Genomic DNA, 20669 nt, shown 5'->3' with positions numbered 1-20669 from the left:
GGGCAAGGATACAGCAGCGTTACAAAGTAGACATCAACACTTGTCTTTCACCATGATGAAGAAGTAGTCCATTTCCCATTCATCATGAAAGTGGTAGGTTTTGCTCTTCTTTGGAACACTCATCTTCGTTATACTGGGGTGGCTGGGGTGCTAAGTTAACACTGACTGAATCTGGTTCAAAACTGTCACTGTCCCAAAGTATTAAAGATCAACGGGAACTGAAGACCTCTGGATGATGCCAAAACCACACATGCAGTTCTAAAAGTAAAAATAAGAATTCATCATAATGGCACCAATAATCATATACCACCACACCAAACAATCATAAAAAAAAAAACCCACACATCTCCAGCAAGCCATGAGACCAGTGGGGCTGGTGATCTATTTCTGACCCCTCCAGATCTACCTGTTGGACATACCTGTGCCAGAGCATCTGGGAAAACCATATAATTTTTCTGGATGCTCCTAGAGCAGCCATCGTGCACCATCGCACCGAGTGATGTCATCGCACCAGCGACATTGGGGGAGGATCCCCCGCTGGCCCAATGTGGACCGGCGGGTTGGGAACCTCCAGGGTGGGAGAACCCTCACCTGGCCCAGGAACTTGGCAGCCCAAGTGACTGAACAGATGGCTGCTGAACAACTCCCAGATTTTCTGGGTATAGTGAACAACATGGTGCAGAAATACTTTGACAGTTCTAATATATGGAGAAATATGACACCCCCTTTTTCATTATGATGTTGGGCAGAAACATTTGTATTTAATTGAGCATTTGGTTACCTTTCACTCCTGGGGAGGGAACTCTTCATAGAATGTGTTGATCTTTTTTGTCCCTCCTGGCTCTTAATTCTATTTGATGTTATCTGTTGCTTGGAAAACATTATGCCCTTTATCCACGGCCATACAAATGTTTATTGCTTATTTTGACAATGATTTACTTACTGCTGTGACTTATAATACAATGCTAATATGAGGCTGGATCCAGACTAAATTTTCCAATAACAAAAAGGCAGAGGGATAATTTGTACCAGTTTCCCCTTCCTGTCTCTTTCCCCCAGGAGGAACTTGTTGAGAGTATCAGTGGTCTGCAGTATGAGGCAAGAAAGGTATGTTCCACTGACAAGTGCCTTGTGTAAGCAGAAAAAATTGTCTGGATCCAACCCATTATGACTGTTGTCTTTTTAAATTGCTCAGATTCAGCCAGCCTTTTCACTGAGTCCTGGCCCATTCCCATCCCTTACTACAGCAGGAGTCCCACATGACTTTTGTCTGTGCAAGTCCCACAATCCCCAGCATAGCATTTTTGGGTGATCAGATGGGAACCCTCATCCCTTCTCCGCCCCCTGAAAACTGGCTAGATCATTGCCTTCTTTGATACAAATCACCTTGGACAGTTTTGGGAAAGGTGGGATATAAATGCCATCCTATGTTCATAAAAGCCTTGCATGCTGGCATTTTCTGGCTCTCCCATTGACTGTAGTGAATACCACATCAGCCATTGGCAGATTAGCCGCCACTCACCTGTACTTACTTCCCATTGGTTGAGTCTCTCCTGCCTGCTGGGCCACTAAAGTTGTTAGGCAGTGGCTGTTGCTACACAAGCAAGCATACTTTTGTCAGTAAAAACCAACCAAGCTTGGTTTTCTCAGTAGCAAGCGGGGGGGGGGGGGGAGAAGGCCCTTTCTAGGCCTGTCTTGGCCTTTGAGGGAGAACTCCTGATTAATGGGAAATTCCTGGAGATTTTGTGGTGGAGTCTGAGGAAGCCAGAGTTTGGGGAGGGGAAGGCCCTTAGCTAAATATAATGCCATAGAGTCGACCCTCCAAAGCAGTTATTTTCTCCAGGGGGAGACACATCTGTTGTCTGGAGTTCAGTTGTGATACCAGGAGATCTTCAGGCTTCACCTGAAGTTTGGCTACCTTAGGCCTGGCAGCACCCTCTGGGGTGGGTGGGAAGACAGTGAGAGTGGAGGGTGATTGAATGCCAAGGGTTGGGGGTGAGTGGGAAGACAGCAAAGGTGGAGAGGGGAGTGTATGTCACGGGTGAGGGAAGTAGTGTCAAGGGTGCAGGGGTAGTTGAGAGGAAGAGGTAGTTGGAGGGGGGGTGAAAAGTTGGGGGGGAAGACACCAAGGGTGTGGTGGGGTAGTGAATTCCTTCACTTGGATAGGTGGTAATAATAATAATAATAATAATAAAATATTTTTATATCCCGCCCTCCCGCACCAAGACAGGCTCAGGGCGGCTCACAGGACATGGTATATACCATGATTACAATAATTACTATAAAAGACAGTTAAAATATAGTTAAGTTACATTCATAAATTAAGTTAAATAAAACAGTTAAACCCATTATAGATTAAGGTGCTACAGTTTGATATATGTATAGGATGGCTAGATGTCATTACCCAGGTTCCATCATAAAAGCAAGTTGAAAGAGGATGGTTTTGCAAGCCCTGCAAAACTGATTTAGGTCTCGCAGGGCTCGCACCTCCTCTGGTAGCTGATTCCACCATTGGGGAGCCATTGTTGAGAAGGCCTACTCCCTCGTTGTTTTCAGTCTGGCCTCCCTTGGTCCAGGGATTTTTAAAAGATTTTGAGAACTAGATCTCAGTGCTCTCTGACAAACATATGGAGAGAGGCAGTCCCTAAGGTAGGCAGGTCCTCGGCCATATAGGTAGGAAGACATGATATTGGATTTATATACTGCCCTATACTCTGAATCTCAGAGTGGTCACAATCTCCTTTTACCTCCCCCCCTCCACAACAGACACCCTGTGAGGTAGGTGGGGCTGAGAGAGCTCTTACAGCAGCTGCCCTTTCAAGGAATACTCCTACAAGAGCTATCACTGACCCAAGGCCATTCCAGCAGCTGCAAATGGAGGAATGGGAAATCAAACCCATTTCTCCCAGATAAGAGTTTGCATACTTAACCACTACATCAGACTGGCTTTCAAGGGTGGGGGCACTTGCCCAGACCCTCGTTTTAGAACCCATTGTATTTTTCTCCACAATGGGCCTTATACCTAGTAAATAAATAAATTGCTAAATTTCCTTCAAGGTGGCAAATACCTTAGATATTTAGCCAAAATGCGATCCCTCAAAACTTGATACAGATGTATCCACACAGAGAGATGCATGCAGTTGTATGGCTGGGTTGTGTGGGCCTGCTGTAAAATGCCAACAAAACTCATGTTGCACCTTATTTCCCAGCACTATTCCTTAGTATTGATGGGTTGTGCATTGGCCATAGAAATGGAGATGATGTCTTCACATATTAGCATTAACTCCCTGCCTTTGGCACAAGGGCCATCGCTTCGTTTGATGGATCTTTCATGTCTGCTGTGTCAGTAAAAGCAAACAGTTACCGGACAAAGATGCTTGCATCTATATTTCCTCCTGCTTAGAACATAAAGCTCTGACTTGGAAGGCACGGATGTTAGGTGGAAATGTTAATCATTAATATGCCATTCAGGGCAAGCTCTCTCATATGCAGGCAGGGCACTCTGTTCTCAATCCACATTTTATATTTGGTGTTTCTCAGATGCCGACTATGTTAATGAGGGCTTGTTTGCCATGTGCTGCAGGCGCTTCTCTTTTTCCCCACCGGACACTTTTCCCAGCCTCCTCCTTTTCCACACACAAAAATAAAGCCCTTCATCAAAATACATCTCTTGAATGTTAAAACTGGTTTTAAGGAAAAGCAAAATCCATTTAGGGCAGCAAAGGAGCGATAAACAACACTCACCATTTTTTAGCGGTTTATAACTGAATCGCTTTACTGTTTGAAGTGATCTTTTGGCTTATTTATAAGATTACAATAAAACCCAAGATTAAATCTCTTACCTGATTCAGTTTCCTATTGATTGAACTCCTTCAGACTCCTCTCTAATTTAACTGATTTTATTTACTTTATTGTTATTATTAAAGCCAGTCACACAAACCTCAATTATCCAGCACTGAATCTAATTTCCTTCAATAATTTTTTTTTGTTTTTAATGTAGCTGGCAGTGGATTAGAGGGACTGATTAGAATTCAGCTTGAACACAGAAAGGCATACCCTTAAATGAGAAAACCCACTGTAGGAATTAAAAATATCTATACTAGGCATGAAATCTTCATTGTCTTTAATGATGTAAACACACTTCCTTAAGTTGATCTGACACATGGCTGGTATAGTTGCTGTTACACTGGGGAACCCATTTTAGAAAAGAGAGAAGACTTCCTCCCATGGCCACCAGCAAAGTGCTTCCAACACTTCTTTGCATAGTAGTAATACATTTGTACAGTGCTTTCTCTGTGTTCGGAGTGCTTCGCATATATTATAACAGTCTTACAGCAGCTATGCAAGGTGGGCCAGAATTATCTTATTACAGATGTGGTCAGGAAGCTGAGAAAAGAAGTGCCTTTGCTAAAGCCTCCCCTATTGATAGCATGCCTGTGGCTGAGACAAGATTTGGAATGACAGTTTGTCAAATCACAACTCTTTCTCAAAGTCACTTCAGCAGTTCGAATGAAACTGGACATTGAATGAATCCTCTGGGCTTCTGTTCTATGAATTGAGAGTGGAGCTCCACTCATAAAACAGAATGTCCAGCCTCCCCGTGAAGTGGTTCCCCTAGGATTCTGGGGGACCCCCTCAGGATCAACACTGGACACAATGTAGGGATCTGCAATAGGAGGAGTGAACAGGTAAAAATTGTCCCCGTTCCACCTGTATGTGTGCTTCGGAAAGCACCGCTGGATAAAACCCATGTTTTCCACTGAAAGCAACAACCTTGTTTGGATGACCCACCCACCCCCTGACTTCTGATAGAACTTACCAGAGCTAATGATGTCCTGACATTTTCCTCCCACCCAGCCCTATCCAATGATATTAAACGGGGATAGAGAAACACAATATGTGATGTTGCAATATGAGGTTGGTTCAATTAGATATTTTTAGAGGAGCTAGGATCTGAATATATACAGCTGAAAATGGCAACTGATTGTTTTATTTAGAAAATTTATATCCTGCCTTTTTGCCATCACTACAGCTACCAAGGTAGCTAACAACTTAATTTAAAATAGATATTTTAAAACCATTAAAACCAACCCCCACCCCCAGAACAAACATTATTAAAACAAATTACAAACAGAGTTAAAATATGTACAGAGACGGAAAGCACTGGTCAGGAAGGAGGAATTGCTGAAGGGATGCCAACTAGCAAAGAAGTCTTCACCTGCTGCCACAAGATGGCAACAGCAGGGGGACAGACAAATCTCCCTGGGGAGAGAGTTCTGGAATTTTGGAGCCGGGCTGATGAGCCCTTTCTGAGTTGCAACCTGCCTAATCTCAGAAGGTGCGGGCACCCAAAGCAGGGCCCTCGAAGATTACCACAACTGTTGGCCAGGCTCATAAGGAAAATAGACGACCCTTCAGATATGTTGGTCCCAGGCTGCACAGGGCTTTAAAGGTCAAAAACAGTACTTTGAATTGTGCCCAGAAATAATCAGAAGCCAGCATAGATAGGCCACAACTGGAGTGATACAGTCACTAAAGCCTACTCCAGGAAACATCCTGGCTGCAGCATTTTGTACCAACTAAAATTTCTTTAAAAACAAACTTCTCCAAGGTGGTCCCAACATACAGCTCATTGCAGTTTAGCATGTCACATCCTAGCAGTCCTTATGTCTGGGGCAGAGGCTAGACAGTGGGAACCATTTGGAGGTGCAGATTAGCTTCCAGGTCCAGCTCAAGGGGTTGGTGTTTACCTTTACCCCTTCGAGAACTGGGTCCCATGTATCTGAATGACTGCTTCTGTGTGTGCGTTCCATTGCAGCAGTTTTGTTCTTCCCACCCAATGTGCACTGTTAGTGCACCTAAGGCACGTTCTGCAGTGGTCTGGGCATGGGTTTATCTGTGGAACAGTCTCTCAGAAGGGAGGGAGGCTTCAGCCTTCCTGGCTCTGAAGTGAGGCTATAAGAATTATTTTTTTAGAGCTCTGAGGGCTCTGAAGTGAGGCTATAAGAATGATTTTTTAGAGCTCTGAAACCTGGTCAAAGGGGCGATATCTTCCTAGTTGGTCCTAAGGTGCCTCTCGATTGTTTTTACATTAATGTTTTGCTTGTTGGTTTTAATGTTTGCTTTTGTCCAGTTGTTTTTATATTGCTATTACCACCGTGGGTCCTGATGTATTCAGGAAAAAGACAAGTATATAAATTTTTTTGATAAGTTGTGGCATGCTGAAACTCATCTGACACTCAGTAGACCTGGCAGGAAGTCAGCATTTGGAGAGGACTCTCATAGACCATAGGAAGCAACTGACCATAGGATGTGTAAGCAATTGATACCTTAGATTGGTTCAAGCCGGGTATTTCAGTCAATCTGACCTCTGTCCTCTCTTTACTATAGTACCTGTCCCATGATGCTTTTGCCCATGAACATCCCATGATCCCCAGCATTGCCTGTTCTGGTTGTCAAAGTGGACTCCTCCCTTTTTCAGCAGTAGAAAAGTTGGTTGAATCCAACCCTTCATTTTGAGTGGCTTGGATTTAAATAGAGGAATGAGTTCCAGTTGCCCTGCAGAAAAGCAATCTTATAGCTTTTTAGATATATAAATAAAGTGTGAAAGTTTGTGTAGGATAATTTAATTGTGCATTAGGTGAATTTGGTTCCTTGAATTTGATGAGTCGCTCTTTTCTCTGTGGGACTTATCAATTAATCTGTTGTAATGAATTCTCTTACTTACTTCTCCTTGTTAATTATAAAGGATTTTCTTACCCCTATTTATCAAGTCAGGACAAAGTATATTACCTCTTGGTCCTTGCTGCTTTGAATATGGAATATGTGCCAATGGTTTTCATTAAGAATCCGCATGCTGAATGGTGTAGCTGAGGTTATTCAGATGAAGTATTTAAGGACTTTTAAAAAAGTGTCTAGTCTTCCTGCTGTTCTTCTACACAAGTGATGTACTGGAATGGTTCTGCTCTTTTCACTGCTGACCAATTGGCCAAGAGTTCACTCCAGCAAGGTGGTCCCCTGTTGAGTTTTTATTTCCTTATGGGCAGTGTACTATATGTCATAATGGTAGTAACTTGCAGATTTTTTCTCCCTGTTGCATCATTAGTCAGAGGACACCACAGCCACATTCTAGCATCCATTCAATACTCTTGTAAATCCCCTCTTAATGCCAACAGTACTATAATTTGTACTATAATTGCACTATAATTTTAATAGATTGGGAGAAGGATTACTTTTCTGTGCCAGCTTTGTTTTCTTGGGGGAAATATTCTGGCTAAATGTGCCTTCCTGCACAAGGAGTGCAGGCATGAGCAACATCTGCAGAATAATAACATTACTAATGCAAGGAAAAGGTTTGCACAGTGGTGCAGATTTACTTTTGAAGCTTACCTTGCTGTGCCTCGCTTTTAAAATGATTATGGCTTTAGATTAGTTTTTTTTACCACAGTGGAAGGTATGTATGTAGCACAAGTCTCAAAACAACAAAGGCGAAAAATAAAACCTCTTCCCTCACTGATGCGGCTAGAGCAGAGAGGGGATGTTTCCAAACTCAAGTTGCGTCCCCAGTCTCTTTCAGTGTGGTCCTATGCAGAGTTACTCCAGTCTAGGCTTTGACTGAAATAACTCTTCACTGGATCGCACTGTTAGAGCCAGTTTCCCAAGGCAGTCACAAGGGCTGGTTGCGTTAATTATCACCAGGCCTGACGCACTATCTTTAGAGTGTATTTTGAAGTGATTTTCAACTCTGCCTTGTGGCATCTCCCTCACAACCCACCAGGGTGCATCATTATTGCCATTTTATTTCAGCAAACAGAAGCTGCGAGTCTCTACTTAGCTCGTGGCTACCTGGTTTGCCCACATCTGAGCCTAGATGTCCTGAAGTCAAATCTAGTATTTGAGGCTTTAATAAAGCCAAAAAGCCTCAGGCATCCGGTTGCCATGGCCCTGGAAATGTCAACTATTTCTTCAGATCTGGAGCTCAGCTCAACTTGATTTGTTTTCTCCCCTCAACACATTGTGTCCATTTGCTTCAGATAGTAGCTGGAATCATAAAATGGAGGTCTGAACTTGTCCTTTTTTCTTCTGTTGCCTGGTTTGTTAAGCTCTTAATAAGGCTGACAGTGGGCTGATTTTTTTTTCTTTCTCACCCAGGTTGAAGCAATTCTAGTCAATATTTTCGGTGGAATTGTCAACTGTGCCATTGTAGCCAATGGGATCACTAAAGCCTGCCAGGAGCTTGAACTGAAGGTGCCTCTGGTGGTTAGACTGGAAGGTAAGTTCTCTTTAAAGTTGAACTTCAATGAACACATTGAAGTTCTCTTCCATTCTTTCATTTCTTTCAGTTGAACTTTTTTCTCATTTTTACATGATGGCGTGCTTTTTTACATGATGGGTCCAGGTGAAATTAGGGTGTAAATGTTCTGCTGCACCTCACTGACCAGTCACTCTTCATCCTTGGCTCTTGGCTACTGGGCACCCGCTCATTACTCATGGGATCCTTCACAAGTTGCACAGCCATTCCTTCAGCCTTTTCTCTTTTCTTTTCTTCCTGATTATTTGACCAGCAGAAGCACATATAAATAAGCAACTGCTCATTACAAAGTGTTAATGGCAGTAGCAAGTCTTTCTTTCCCTTCTGTCAGAGAACTGAGCAATTTGGTCCCAATCATACTTGCTTCCTTTTTTATGTGAGCCTTCATTAACTAATAAAAAAGTAAAATAGTTTTGAGTGAATAACTCTTTCTCCCAGTCCAAATGGGGAGAAACCTAATCCAAAGACATGGGGGTTGGATCCTGTCATAACCTTCCTGCAAGCCTTCTGACCACAGAAAAAGGCTTCCATCATCCTCCACTGGATGGAACCTTTCTCCCTTGAGGGAAAAGGTTTCAAAAAGAGTCGTGGGATCCAGTTAACGGAAGGGAGTCACAGGATCCAAATCATTATAAAATGCAGCAGATTATAGCTATTTTCATAAAATGGTGACTAAGGGGTGCAGTGCAATTTGTGTTGTCTGTTTGGTACCTTCTCCAACTGCAGGTTCATGATTATTCCCATAAATCTTACTAGATTGGTGGGCTGCAGTTTAAAGGCTGTTTGCCCACATGCAATGTATTACAAATGTCTTGATGAGTAAAGTTTTAATCAGTCAGGTCTGTCTTGATTTAGTGGGATTTTCTGGACAAATCTTTGTTCTCAGCTGTGTAATAATTACAAGCTGTTTTACTGGTGGATACTAAAAGATTACTCTCCTTTTGAAAAATGGTCACCACAATTCCTTAAAAAGAATAAATAAGTAACTCCCCAACTGAGAAGCAAGTTATTTTGTGTTTAAGGAACAAGAGTGACTAGTGTATGTTCTGGATTGTAACTGTAGCCTCCAGCCCAGAGTTCATTCACACAGAGCTCCTGTGTAATTCAAGTCTCACTGAACGTTTTAGGGGAGAAACAGTCCCACCTGTGAATTCATTCTTGCATGCATGCACTTGTCCCCTCTACTGAAGTGAACCATGAAGGTCATAGTGGTTCTATATGGTTCCAAGGGCTCCTACCTACAAGGCACCAGATCAGATGAACCCTCTGGTCTGGCCCACACACTGAAGCAGAATAAGACCATTAGAATTCCAGAACTGTTAGGTGTGTACTAATGACTAAACTGAGACTAATATTCATCACCCCCTAGTGTGGTGTGATGGTTTGGGTGCCAGATTAGGGTCTGGGGCGGGGGAGGAGATGATGGTGATGATGATATTGGGTTTATACCCTGCCCTTCAGTCTGAGTCTCAGAGCAGCCTACAATATCCTTTACCTTCATCCCCCACAACAGAAACCCTACGAGGTAGGTGGGGTAAGAGAGCTCTCACAGAAGTTGCCCTTTCAAGGACTGCTCTGCAAGAGCTATGGCTGATCCAAGGCCATTCCAGCAGCTGCAAGTGGAGGAGTGGGGAATCAAACCCAGTTCTCCCAGATGAGAGTTCGCATGCTTAACCACTTCACCAAACTGGCTCCAAGAGCTTGGTTCAAATCCCCACTCTGCTATGGATGCTTGCTGGGTGACCTTGGGCCAGTCACACAGTCTCAGCCTTACCTGCCTCAGGAGAAGAATCATGAGGATAAAGTGGAGGAGAAGCAAATGAAATAAGCTGCTTTGTATCCCTATTGGGGTGAAGGGTGGGGTATATATAAAGTAAATATTTAAGGTCAAACTTGAACTTGTTCTCCCATGCTACATAGCTGGCTTAATTGCACAACAATTAAGTATCTCTCACATATGCTAGAATCAGAAGCCTGTTAGTGTTTAAGGTGTTGCAAGACTCCAGTTTATTTTTGCTAGCACATGTAGCTCTCTGGAGATACATTCTGCATTCCTAATTGTCAGGTGCAGATGGGCCGTGTATCCCTTGGCTTCTAAAAGTACTGCAAAAAACAGCTTCCATTTCACTTCTCACTATATCAGGGGGAATGTCTGCAGCCTAGCACACTTAGTACAATGGCTAATCTAGCCCTTCATGTGTGTGTGTTAAGTGCTGTCAAATCACTTCCAATTTACGGTGACCCTGTGAATTAATGTCCTCCAAAACATCCTATCGTTAACAGCCTTGTTCAGGTCTTGCAAACTGAGGGCTGTGACTTCCTTGGTTGAATCAATCCATCTCATTTTGGGTCTTTCTGTTTTCCTGCTGCCTTCAACTTTTCCTAGAGTTCTTGTCTTTTCCAATGACTCTTGCCTTCTCATAATGTCACCAAAGTACGATAGCCTCAGTTGAATCATTCTAGCCTCTAGGGAGAGTTCAGGCTTGATTTGATCTAGAACCCACTTATTTGTCTTTTTGGTGGTCCATAGTATCCGTAACACTCTTCTTCAGCATCACAATCCAAAGGAATCTACTTTCTTTCTGTCAGCTCTCTTCATTGCCCAACTTTCACATCCATATATAGTAATGGGGAATACTGTGGACCGAATGAACTTGATCTTGGTCACTAGTCACACATCCTTATGCTTAATCTTTTCTAGTTCCTTCTTGGCTGCCCTTTCCAGTCTTGGTCTCCTTCAGATTTCTTTGGTGCAGTTTCTCTTTTGGTTGATGATGCAGCCAAAAGAAAGAAAATCTTGAACAATTTCAATTTCTTGATTGTCATCCTTAAAGTTGTGTAATTTCCCAGTAGTCATTAATTCTTTGTCTTCTTGATGTTCAACTATAATCCTGCTTTGGTGCTCTCTGAGATACTCTCTAGCAGTGTAATCTAAAACAGAGTTTATACCCTTCATAAACCCATTGAATTAAATAAATTTAGAATGGTATGGTCTACTTATGATGGCTCTATATTTCTGCCATCCTAAGAATGCTTTGAAAAGCAAGTTTTTTTAAAAAAAATTGTGTTATGACAGTTTCTTGGAAAGGAGAGACTTCTCCCAAATTACTTTGCAGTGCTACCCTAAGCAGAGTTACACACTTCTTAGGTCATCAAGTTCCATGGAATTAAAGGTTGTAAACCTGCTTAGGCTGACACTGTTGGGCCCTGTTCACACAGCATGTTGAGTCCGTGTTAAACTGACGCGGTTCTGTTCCGAATATCTTTGTTCCGGATATTATCAATCAGACTGCCATACTGCAATTCGAATCACTCCTGCCGTCCACACGACAGCACCATGCAGTTATCTTTTTTTTTGTTTCCTCCACCATTAGGCACATAAGAGCATAATGTGCATGCGCACATTATGTGCATCTGTGCATGCACACATTATGTGCATCTGTGCATGCACATAGGTAAAAACATTATGTGGTTATGCACATATCGCTAAGTAGCAGAAATAAATGGTGACCATAAACTGGATGTCTGAGGCTCCTTTTGCTCTGGGACAGCCTTCAGACATCCGGAAGTTGGTTAATATCGCAGCAGAACTATCCAGACGAGGTGAAACCAGACAACTCAAAAAACACCACAAAGGAGAAGGTAACAAAATAATCTGGTTTGGAGAAGGATTGGAGGGGGCGACAACGATTGACTACCAAGAGGCAGATGTTGCTGTCTGATCTGCCACTTTTAATCTGGTAGGAAACAGCAGCGACAACTGATTAAACTGTGCGTCTGAACAGGCCCTTAGAGGGCTTTTAAAAAATCAGTGGCAATGCTCCAAATTCCTTCCACTTGCCCACTCAGGGTTTTCCCTGGTTCAAGGTGAGTGCTTGAAGTTCACCGTGACCCTTTATCATGCTTAAGTCACCCTGAAAAATGTTCCTTTAGCTACTAGGACATTGGGCTTTGCACCCAACTTAAAAAAAGAGTGGGGTACCTTAAGGAAGCCATTATTTCTTTAAATGTTCGTTATAAGTATGTCCATATTTCTGAATTTGTAACCGCTATACTTGCTCATTTCTATCCTTCTGATACTAGCAATGCATATGCTGCAAAGTACACATGCAGCTTGGCAACAGGGTTCTACTCTGTCCCTTGTGAGGGAATCAATTACTCCCCACCCCCGTTATTCATTTCTTTTAAGTCCTCTAGAAAGTTATCAGTGAAGGACGATGGCTCTAGCCATGTTTGTAGTAGACTTTGAGGGGAATTGAGGAGAATCTTTTTTCAGTTCTGTGGCAAAATTGAAACAAGAAGAGACAAAGCTCCCTTCAAATCCTGTGCTTTTCCTCAGTTAAACAGCTGCTTCAGTGCAAGCGAAGTGCAGATTATTTTGATAGCCGTGTTGGGAAGTCTGTTTACAGTTCTCTGACACCATCCAGTGGCAGGAGGTTAATGTTCAGTGATGGATTTTTTTTTAAGCACTTCCAGAAAGAAAGTCTTTATCTTCCTAAAGACTCTGTCCAGTGTTTTTTGATGACACCCTCATTCAGATGCTACTGAGAGCAAATTGTACTCCCTATCACTAAAAACAGCCCTGGAGTTGGTTTATCCAGCTCCAGAGCTATTTTTGTTGAGGAGGAATGCAGTCAATTTGCTTTCAGTAGAATTAACTGTCTTCAGCAGCTTCTAATATGTCTGTCCTGCTTTTAACAACATCGATTTGCCAAACATTGTACATAGTTTGTGGGTTCTGAAACTGCAAGTCAGGAGCAGACCCAAAAATGGGTCACTCACAATTCTGTCCAAGTTCACAGAGGATGGAGGCAGGAAGAGGAATGGGGAGAGCTGGCAGAGAACTGGCAGAGGAGGCTCGTCAGCAAATTTAGCTTTACCTCTGTTTATTGTGTGAAATAGCAATGAACTTCAACCTGTGGCCTAGTCATGATCAATGTTCCCTCTAAGCTGCAGAGTCTTGTAAGCAAAAATTCTACTTTGTGAGCAACTGGCATTAAAGTTGTGAGCAACTGCATAAATTTGTGTGCTCTGGGGTTATCTTTTCTGAGCTAAGACAAAAATATGTGAGCTGGAGGCTAAAAATCTGTGAGCTAGCTCACGCTCACTCAGTTTAGAGGGAACACTGGTCATGAAACACATTTATAAATACGTACATGGAAAATGCAATATGTGATTCCTGCATTTTATGAATATGAGGGAGGAAATAGCACACAGTTACTTCGCGATTTGGCTCTAAAAAATATGGTATGGGACCCGCTTAAAATTTGGCAATAAGTGAAACCATAAGAAGACGTTTGCCAGATTAGACTAATAATCCATCTGTTACACAGTGGCCAACCAGCTGCCCTGGAAGGCCAACAGACAGGACTTAGAACCACTGACAAAATTTCTGTTCTGACTTGTTCCTTTCATGGCAGCAAAAAAAAGTTTTATTCATTTTCTGCTGAGCTTTGGGATACTTCCCTTACTCCATAAAAACCTCAGGGTTTGAATGAAAACAAGGAGCTGAACAGTTCTTGTCATCACTGCCATCTTTCATACTTGTCCCATTCATTGTAAAGGCCCTATCGAAATCTGGGTGCACACTGCATTTTAGTTCAGTCTGAATACTTTGCGTCAATGGATCTACGTGTGGTGCCAGTGTTGTTCTGGTGAACTACCTGTGAATTGCAGTCCACCTGGAAAGAAAAAACTGTTCCCTGAAGAGAAAACCATCCATATTGGCTTCCTGTTCTTTGTGTGGGCACTGAACTTGGAACACCAGGGCTTCTGCTCTGGGAAATCAGCATAAATGTTCTGGCACATTTTCAGGGTGATTTTGGCATCTGTTTAAAACAAAACATATGTGAATGTTTCTGTATCAAACAAAAGGGGCCAGAAATAGGTTCACCGGCCTCTGCCAACTTTTTGAAATATGCTCTTATCTTTACTGGGCTGGAAGTGTCACTGATCTCTCCATGCCTTGCTGTCTTAGGTACCTTTCACTGTTTCTCTTAATACTTCTCTCAACAGTCCTGTGCATTCTGGAGACATTGTCAATGCAATAGGGAAGCATGCTTTCTTCATGGTTCGTAATTGAGAGGTATAATCAAAGAGGAAACAGCAAATATAATTAATATTATTATAGGATACTCTCTCAAACAATTACCCAACATTTTGACAGGACAGAGAAATAAGGAATTAATAGTGTATGTTCTTGCTTTGTCATCTCATGATGTAAGACAGCTCATGTTCAAAAGTGCTATGAATATAGTAGTACAACAGAATAACATCATGGAGAACCTCCATCTCCCTGAAGTCATCTGGAGAAGTATTGTGGGGCTAAGTTACAAATTGTTGCTGTAGTGTTGAAAATTTGCTTGCTTACACCAGCACAAAAAATATGGGGCATGTTGTGTAAAAGAAAACATAATGAGGTGACACCAGGATTGCAAGAATGGTTTTCGGGGATTTATCCTACCCTCTGTCTGAAGAATACAGAGAGTTTAACATGGTTGTCTCCCACCCCATCCCTTTTATTCTTACAACAACCTTGTGTGTGGAAGGTAGACTGATGTGAGATAATGTAATCATTTGCCCATGAAAATGCAATATAGCCACAAAGCTTTGTGATGTAGCCAAGTTTTGAACCTGAGTCTTCCTGTCCAGTCTTTTAATGCTGTCTACACTGGCACGATGTGGTAACAGAAATATGTCGGTTCTAAGTGCCAGTTGTCTAAGTTCCATTGCTTTCTGAATGTGGAGCCAGTTCATTGAAGGTGTTTAAGGTGTGTTTTGAAACTACAACCATCACCAATGTCCAAGATTAACATGGAAGCAATTTGTGGATCTCAGTTGCAGTCATCATCATTTCCAGCATATTCATAACAGGGATACAATAGTCTTTGGAACTGACAATCTCTCACCTGAGATTAGTTCTGATTAGAAGGCTAAAGCAGCTACAAATTGTTGTGAAGATGATATTAATTGCATTCTAATAGCAAAGGAAGAAAGAGGGCATCAGGTTAAATGAGACCTCCACTCTGGAGAGTCACTTTCCGCCAGGAATGTACCTGTCATTTCTGCATTGATCACTCTTCCTGGCATCAGTATTTCTGGTTTTGAAAGCCTCCAGAGCTTGACCAGTAGGAGAGGGCCTGTCTTTGCTTTCTTGTCAGATCTTTTGTCTCACCCATCACCTTTCCAACTAGCAAGTGGAAAGGTACCATTGTTGTCAAGAGGTGCTCGATTGTATTGCATCAAAACACAGAAGAGGCTGCCAGGGAGAGATGAAATTTATGTGATCGCTCTGCCAGAACGATTCAACTGGGCCTGTCTTCTGGCAGCATTAATGAACAAAGAGCTACAGGATGTGAGCAACAATCAGTCATCGCTTCTAATTAATCTCCTCTCATTTAGCTATGCATTTGCTTTTTATAGGAGTTTGACAGAGTGTAACGCACACTTTCCCGAAATGTCTCTTTTAATTTATGGGGCCCCACCCCCTTTTTCCCATTAACTCCAAGTCTTATGTTGTCTGAACTTGATGTGTCAACTAACACAGCTCTGAGATTCAAAAGACTTGTTTTACCCCAGTAAATGTACTTTATCACAATGATTCTTGGGTTATTTACATCCAAGCCTGGATAGAAGCTTTATCAGGTATCTGGCAGGGTCTGTTTCTCAGAGAAAAGATCTCAAGTACCAGGATCAAAAAAGATTACCTCCATCAGATGGAGCAGTTCAGAACTCTAGCAAGTCCTTCCTAACTTGACAGGACTGCAACAATTCCAGGAAAGGCCAGATGCTACCAACAATTTGAGGTAAAGTGGTGATATCATGACTGAGGGGAACTTGGCCCCAAACAGTTTAACCATGGTTGATGGAGTTTGTTATCCATGTCTTGATAACAGACATAGTACTGAGGGGAGGGGGATGTTACCTGACATTTTACCTGAAAGCAAGTACCTGTCCTTTAAATTGAAACTGTCGTACCACAAATTACTTTAATGATACTGCTCGTACAGCCAATTTGGCTCTGAGCAGTGTCACACTAAGACAGAAATATGTTTTTATTAACGTATGTGTCTATATAATATAAAAATTTAATATTTTTTTAATCTTAACAGAGAAAAAAACTTGGCAACTGCCAAGGCAATATTAAAATCCACCCATGCTAAAAGAAACCTCAGATTATTCAATTCACATCTGGAGTCCTAGATATAAGGCCTTATCCAAATATCTCTTGCCACATTAAGCAAATTGCAACATACCACAAATTAAATTCTAAAGTGGGATGAAACATGTTCAGGGGGGCAGTGTCCTATAGCGGCTGCAAATCCAGAATAGTTGATTCTAACTCCATATAATACATTCATACCAGTACTGCACAGTTCTTTCCTTAGGTGATACAGATTCAGTGAAGTTTTTTTTTCCAGTAAAGTTATACTTTCAGTTCCCCTGTATCTTCTTTCTGTTTTATGAGTAAACCCAATGCCCATCGACTAAGAGTAATATCTTTGGGACATCAATAAAATAAACCATAAAGGAACTTTGTTCATGTCTACTGTCATTGCTAATGTTTCTTCTCTGACATATTCTTGTGGCTTAAATCATAGTTCAAAATCTAATGAAGGGGTTGTCACTCATCCAAGAATGAACCCATTGTGTATGAGCTTCACCTTCCCAGAATCATTTGAAGTGTGTTAATTTGCTCAAAACATGTTCTTCATTTACACTTCATTTTTACACACTTGACGTTGTATTATTTTAAAATGTTTCCCAAGACTTCCACCTTGTAGCAATTAGTTGTCTACCATTTCTTATCAATTTTAACATATGGATTCATGTTCCATATACACTTATTGAAGGATTCTTGCATCTGGTTTAATGTTTTATTGTTGCTGTTGGATAAATACTGCAAAGTCAAAAATAATAGCATTTCTGTCACTTTCTTTTTATTGCTTTATGTTCCATCTTAACTTATTTTAAATTTAAACAATCTGGCAAGTAGAGATATATAAATCAACCCAGACCACAAATCTGGGTTTGTAGCAAAAGTTTTCAAAGATTCCTTTAAAATGGCCATTCAAATCTCTCAAATGCCATTTCATCATATAGAACAGGGGTGGCCAACGGTAGCTCTCCAGATGTTTTTTTGCCTACAACTCCCATCAGTCCCAGCCATTGGCTATGCTGGCTGGGGCTGATGGGAGTTGTAGGCAAAAAACATCTGGAGAGCTACCGTTGGCCACCCCTGATATAGAAAATGTAACAGTACAGGGTTTTTTTCAGTTATTCAGGGAAAATGAATGGTTACCTCTTTCAAGACATCTCCTTCAAGATGTCTCAGTTGATCCATATGTATATATTTAAGTAAACCAATATTCAATCTTTCTGTTGATATATTTGTCAAGATATTATAATGAACATTTAATAGGGAGATAGGTCTATGAGAGTCAGCCTTTTCTTATCCATATGCCTCCACAGCCACTGCCTCAGCTACCCTCTTTAAGCTTCCCCACTGACTTCTGACAAGCAAGACTATGGGGAGAAGTGGCACTGGAGTGGGGAGTGATTCTTTGCTCCCACTCACCCATTAGAAGGGGGGAAGTCTAAAGAGGATAGCTGAGGCAGTGGCTATGAGGTCACGGGTGAGAAGGAGCCTGCCCCCACATGCAAATGTTGTATGTCCTCAGTTGTTATCCCTAATACATAAACACATACGTTTGCAAGCTACTCTCTAGACCAACCTATGCAGCTTCCTCTCCGTGGAATTAACAGTACACATTATTTAAGTTTCCCTGCTTCTTTTCTAGGGACCAATGTTCATGAAGCCCAACGCATTCTGAATGAAAGTGGACTTCCAATAACTTCAGCAAGTAACCTTGAAGAGGCTGCCAGGAAGGCAGTGGCTAGTGTGACAAAGAAATAAAAGCACTGCCAACAAAGAAATCTCCGGTTCACAATGGATGACATTCCCAATGTTGCCTCAAATTATATATATATATATATATTTAGGATTTTTTATTCAGCATTGAATAGGGTTAGACCTGCCCTCTCCACCCAATATTGAACTTACAAAATGTTCAATGTGTAAACATTCATATCTGTGTTAATACTGAAGCTACCTGTACTTTTCAAATTAATCTGACAAACCTGTGAGTGGCTATAATTACTACCTACAGATACAATCATTCAGGTTTCTTCTGCAATATGTTAATGTTCTTGACTTCTAATTTTAATAAGATAAATGGTATATCTTTATGATCCAAGAGGAGTAAAAGCCTTGTTGATAGTCATGGTCAGGATCTAAAGAACTGCACCATTTGTTCCAGTCACCCAAGTGGAATTTGACCTCCTGCTTCTCAAAATGCAGCCCTGTTGTGGCAGATTGCTTTCAAAAAGAGCGTATAGTGTGGGATGATCAATGCTGGCTCCAGGATTTGGAGGAACCTTTGACACAATGCCTGCAGTTGACCATGCTCCCTGATGAGCCTGCTGTTTTGCTATTGCCGACTCATTTACCCTTTCCCTTTGGGTCCACTCCTCTCTGCCACCCACAGTGAGAAAGTGAGTTGAATGGACTCTCAGATGGAGCCAGCAAGTAGACCACAACTTCAGACAAGAGGAGTTATGAACCAGTGGGCTCATATCCCTTTGCTCAGTTATGGCAAAGTGCTTTACAACACCAGCACACAATAGCCCTAGACATGAGATCTGTTGTTGGAAGGAGGAAAGGCAACAGTCCCATTGGATATATCCATTGTCTTGGGTGTGCCAGAAGCAGGTCTTTGGATCCCAACCATTGTGTTTTTTAAAGAACTTTTCCAGCTGTTTGCATTATGTCATTTGAGCCAAATTAATGGGAATCGTTTGTTGGGGGGTTTTTTATATAGCCAGTGTGCTTAAGCACATGCCTTAATGAAATGCTTGTGCTTTGATACTCTGTGTGTACCTCACACCAGATGAAAAACAGAAAGGGTAGATGTGTGGAAGAGTCTCATTTTGTATGCTGTATGATAAATGAATTACTGTCTTATGAACACTTTGAAATACTGAGGGAGAAACGCACTACATCCTCATGTTGTGGTGCCATGTGTGCCCATCCAATAACTGACTGTGAGCTTCTGGAATCAATGTGCATAGTAGTAGAATTGCTATTCATTGTATACTAAAGAATATGCTCTCTTTAGGGGTTAGCCCTGTAATGTGAAAAGGAAAACTATGGTGAAAAAAATTGGGATCCAGCTGAAGATAAGCACTTTCTAAATTCCATTGGTTTCAGCTGAAATGTTAAAAGTATGTGCTTTGCTCTCAGTTTGAAGTTGTTTGAACTTAAAAGTACTTAATATTGGTTTGATTGTGCTTTTGCTGTGTGAAAAATATGCATGTGAAAAGGAAAAAAAGAAGCAGCAAAACCTTTGTTTCATCTCAATAACTGTTTCAGGGTGCTTGTTTGATTCGACTCTGGAAGGCCACTGCGTTGTAGATGCTGGTTATTTACACAAGTTATTCAATCAGGAAATAGAGATATAAGCAACATTGTTCCACTGCCACAAACCAGAAATTTGGTTTTGATCCCCCCCCCAATATTTAGTAAAGATGTGAAAATTTTGCAATTTAATAAAAGATTAAATTTATCTAATAAATTGCTGTTTGTTAAGAATGTGGTTATTGTCTATGCTAACTGCAAACTATGCTGAGGAACCTGTACATCTTTGTTTAATAAATTCAAGGAGAATATAGTGCACTATAGGGAAAAAAATGGATATACTTGCTTATTAAGATTGCTGACCTCTCCGCAGAATCCCTACTTGGGCAGTAATCAGTCTTTCTCAGACTTTGGACTAAACTAGAGAGGATACAGAAAGACCAGTAATCTGAACTCCCACTTTTAAAATCTACCTTTATTTGCTTGGCACATTTACATTCCAGCCACCCAGAATCTGTTCAAGACAGCTATATTTGTTTGAGGCAATAATCACCAAAGCCAGTTTGGGGTGATCTGTTATAGGAGGCGAATCTCTTGAAATAGAGGCCTTTTGCATTGGTCAAGTTAATAAGAACTCTCTGCCAGTATTGCAGTGCTGTTCCAGTCCTGTCCCCTTGCTGCTTGTACATAAATACAGAGACAGAGAACTAATCTATTCTAATTGAATCTTGAGACTTGAGGCATACTTTTTCCTGCCTTGCAGTTGAGGACCATAGTATGCAAAAGGTTTATTTTCAGAGGGCAGCAGAAGAATTGACCCTCAGAGGAGCCCATCTCCTGTGATACTGTGTCAGTCACCATTCCAAGTATGGAAGGATGCAAACCCAAGAATGAATGAGTGATCTTACACTGCAGATAATGTAACTTCTTGTGCATCTGATG

At 41.5% G+C, this 20669-nt stretch overlaps 1 protein-coding gene across 1 annotated transcript in view; it reads left to right on the top strand.

Moving 5' to 3' along the window:
* SUCLG2 (succinate-CoA ligase GDP-forming subunit beta) overlaps positions 1-19944 on the top strand; it is a 330332-nt gene extending 310388 nt beyond the window's left edge. The window contains exons 10-11 of the mRNA XM_060239508.1: positions 8152-8272; positions 18112-19944. Of these exons, the coding sequence (XP_060095491.1) occupies positions 8152-8272; positions 18112-18227 (237 nt within the window). The 3' untranslated portion in view covers positions 18228-19944. The remainder of the gene's footprint in view (positions 1-8151; positions 8273-18111) is intronic.
* Positions 19945-20669: the final 725 nt, after the last annotated feature.

Source organism: Heteronotia binoei, chromosome 5, assembly GCF_032191835.1.
Source record: "Heteronotia binoei isolate CCM8104 ecotype False Entrance Well chromosome 5, APGP_CSIRO_Hbin_v1, whole genome shotgun sequence".
Lineage (NCBI taxonomy): Eukaryota > Metazoa > Chordata > Lepidosauria > Squamata > Gekkonidae > Heteronotia > Heteronotia binoei.
The sequence above is the reverse complement of the archived record's forward strand: the minus strand, read 5'-3'. Positions and strand labels throughout refer to the sequence as shown.